At 40.6% G+C, this 2,500-nt stretch overlaps 2 protein-coding genes across 4 annotated transcripts in view; one reads left to right on the top strand and one right to left on the bottom strand.

Moving 5' to 3' along the window:
• LOC137976453 (uncharacterized) overlaps nt 1-638 on the bottom strand; it is a 14,124-nt gene extending 13,486 nt beyond the window's left edge. Inside the window, exon 1 of the mRNA XM_068823815.1 lies at nt 1-638. This exon is cut by the window's left edge and continues 221 nt beyond it. Within this exon, the coding sequence (XP_068679916.1) occupies nt 1-613 (613 nt within the window). The 5' untranslated portion in view covers nt 614-638.
• Nucleotides 639-667: 29 nt separating this feature from the next.
• LOC137976458 (cell cycle checkpoint control protein RAD9A-like) overlaps nt 668-2,500 on the top strand; it is a 23,720-nt gene continuing 21,887 nt past the window's right edge. Inside the window, exons 1-4 of one of the 3 annotated variants that reach the window (XM_068823818.1) lie at nt 668-906; nt 992-1,062; nt 1,180-1,329; nt 2,257-2,371. In XM_068823818.1, coding sequence (XP_068679919.1) covers nt 873-906; nt 992-1,062; nt 1,180-1,329; nt 2,257-2,371 — 370 coding nt within the window. In that variant the 5' untranslated portion in view covers nt 668-872. The remainder of the gene's footprint in view (nt 907-991; nt 1,063-1,179; nt 1,330-2,256; nt 2,372-2,500) is intronic. The other 2 variants (XM_068823819.1, XM_068823817.1) reach the window with 2 other exon arrangements.

Raw genomic sequence — 2,500 nt, 5'->3', positions numbered from 1 at the left:
CCACAGCAGGGCGAGCCGATGAAAGTTCACGTAAAGCTGCTTCTGAAGATAAGAATGCATGGCACTTCTGGCCAATGGATGCATCGTGTGCAGACCCTTTGTCTCTTTTGTTTTTCAACACTCTGTCCAAAAATTCTCGACGTACATTTGGATCAGCTAAACACATTTTCCACACCGCTTTTCGCAAGTTGTTAGGCAAAGGATGATTTATACAGGCGTACAACTTTATCCTTAAATCGGGCCATCTCTGCAAAAACTTGATGGAGGCTTCGGAGGCTTGTTCTAAAAGCAGCTGTGTCTTTGTATATTTATTTGATGGATCAACAAGAGTTTTCACGACGTCTTCGTTTAGATTTCGATCAAGAACGCCGGATACCCTAAGCAAAAGACTTTTGTACGACGAACCATTACGTACGAGCCTGGCAGCACGATCAAGAAACAAGATTTTCTCCGAATCTGTGAGATCAGAGAAGTAAGAAACGCGACTTTCAGTAAGCTGCTGTTTTAGTGCATCGAAAAGCTCTGATGTTAAGTCTTTCCACTCGTTTGATTTTATAATATCTTCTTTTGAAAGTAGTAACCAAGACGGAAATCCCGTTGTTGAGGACGCCATGTTGTGTGTTTTACAAACGAGCCAGCTGTCTCTTGTATCAGCGGATTCCACAACAGAGCATAATTTGGCGCCATTGTGAATTTTGGAGGAATTATACAGGTCTTCGTTTGTTTCTTGGGATAAATCCGTGAAGTTGTGAATTGTGGTACCACACAGAGAGCAAAATGGGTAATAGGAAAGCAATAGTTGTGTTTTGGTAAGCTGTACAGCCCTATGGCTTCAGGAATCTAAGACAAAAGGCCTGATGTGAACTCCTAAGATGCGCTGTGTGATTCCCGGAAGATCTGTCAAATGCAAGTTAATGTGTCTACATTTGTTTTTGTCAGTGAAAGGGTTACGCTGTAGTTCATCGTCTAATACCTTATTCTCTGTGCTCAGTATTCGCCAAAGCGATCCATTGTTTATCAAGAATCGGTGATGAACTTTATTTAGAAGCCTTGTCGCAAGGGGTAAGCAAATGAAGCTAAATGAATTTATACACCCCCCTCCCCCCCCACCCTCAGGAAAATGTTTATTCTCCACTATCCGAAACCCAACAGTATTAATACCTTAATCATTTATACCAGCTCGCTCTAAGGACTGTCAACTCATCTCGTTCAGCATATGCCTGCTTCCTGTTCAATGAGAACTTCTTCATAAGTTATGACGATGGTGCAAATGATCTGCCTGAGGATTCCCAAGAGGAAGATTTACTCAAGTGCAAGATTAGCATGAAGGTCAGAGACATTTTGACAGCACAATTCTTTTGCATGACTGAAATGTGGTAATTAAAATTAAGGTTTCTGCTCAGTTCAGGCCTTAACAGAAAGGCAAAACTTTGGGAACTTATCCAAGATATCTAGAGGAGTCTAATCATAATTATGAGTGGGGAAAGAAGGGGTCTTTGGTAAGACTGTGCACGTGAAACCAGTGGGGTTGGGTGGTATGTACCCTGCGAGCAGAGGCCCTTCGATCTTCCTAGATAAGTCGGGAAGAGGAAGGGACCTTTGCCAGCCGGCTCGACTTTCTTTGATTTGCCGTTCATCCAAAGAAACGGATGAGTCAGTCCAGTTTCAACTTGCCAAACCTGTTTTTTTTTATTTGTGCGCATGACCAATCGCCACGCGTCATCAATATTTTTTAAATTTACAACAGCGTGACAATTTTTTAACTCTCTAAATTCCCATGAGAATTTTTCCGTATGTCGGTCACAGAAGCTAGTTTACCAGAATTGAGAAACCTATTAATTTTTTCAGTAAAAATTAAAATGGCAATTTAAAAACTTGAACTATCTTGAGGAAATGATTCCTTGGTTGTCGTGTGTTTGCCAGAGTTGTTCGAAAATATCCGTTACTGTTTGTTTTGGTTTTGTGGTTTTGCGGTTACTAGTCAGGCGTGACTGACTCCCGAATACGTTAGGTTTGAATTTTTAACGCATGCTCAACACGAAATGTCGAGCCGGCTGGCAGAGGTCCCTTCCTCTTCCCGACTTATCTAGGAAGATCGAAGGGCCTCTGCTCGCAGGGTAGGTGGTATGGGGTTAGCTAAGGAAGTGAAAGTGAATACCATGTGGAGTTATGAAATTTAACATACATAACCAAAGTGTAATGTGATCTGTCTTTTGATAATAAACAGTACATGTCTTGTTTATGTTCCTTTCACAGTCTTGCTTGTCAGTGTTCAAATCCATGAATACAATTGAGAGGACAGTGGACCAGTGTAAAATTGATCTAAACATAAAGGATGCCAGACTTATATTTTTGTTGTTTTGTAGACATGGTTAGTAAAGTTCAAGAATATCAGGGAATTATTGGTTGATTTTCTTTTAAAGTAATGTTTACCACTCATCTGTCCAATTTTGCACATGAAACTTAGAGCTTGAAACACATCTTGTTATTTTACATCATT

Source organism: Montipora foliosa, chromosome 11, assembly GCF_036669935.1.
Source record: "Montipora foliosa isolate CH-2021 chromosome 11, ASM3666993v2, whole genome shotgun sequence".
Taxonomy (NCBI): Eukaryota; Metazoa; Cnidaria; class Anthozoa; order Scleractinia; family Acroporidae; genus Montipora; species Montipora foliosa.
The sequence above is the reverse complement of the archived record's forward strand: the minus strand, read 5'-3'. Positions and strand labels throughout refer to the sequence as shown.